Source organism: Aptenodytes forsteri, unplaced genomic scaffold (genome assembly GCF_000699145.1).
Source record: "Aptenodytes forsteri isolate BGI_AS27 unplaced genomic scaffold, ASM69914v1 Scaffold192, whole genome shotgun sequence".
Lineage (NCBI taxonomy): Eukaryota > Metazoa > Chordata > Aves > Sphenisciformes > Spheniscidae > Aptenodytes > Aptenodytes forsteri.
The window spans coordinates 655563-655780 of record NW_008794891.1 but is presented as its reverse complement, the minus strand read 5'-3'; the positions used below and the strand labels follow the sequence as shown (position 1 = coordinate 655780).

Here is a 218-nt window from a genome sequence, read left to right as displayed (position 1 = left end):
CCGCCGACCTCTCGGCCCTCTCGCTGGAGGAGGTCTCCAAGTGCCTGCGCTTCATCGGCCTCTCCGAGGACGTGGTCAGCTTCTTTGCCCGCGAGCGCATCGACGGCAGCATCTTCGTGCAGCTCAGCGAGGAGATCCTGGCCGACGACTTCCGCCTCACCAAGCTCCAGGTGAAGAAGATCATGCAGTTCATCAAGGGCTGGCGCCCCAAGATCTAG

General features: G+C 62.8%; 1 protein-coding gene across 1 annotated transcript in view; it reads left to right on the top strand.

Annotated features, from left to right (window-relative positions):
* Positions 1 to 218, top strand: part of GAREM2 (GRB2 associated regulator of MAPK1 subtype 2) — a 3358-nt gene extending 3140 nt beyond the window's left edge. Inside the window, exon 3 of the mRNA XM_009275134.1 lies at positions 2 to 218. Within this exon, the coding sequence (XP_009273409.1) occupies positions 2 to 218 (217 nt within the window). The remainder of the gene's footprint in view (position 1) is intronic.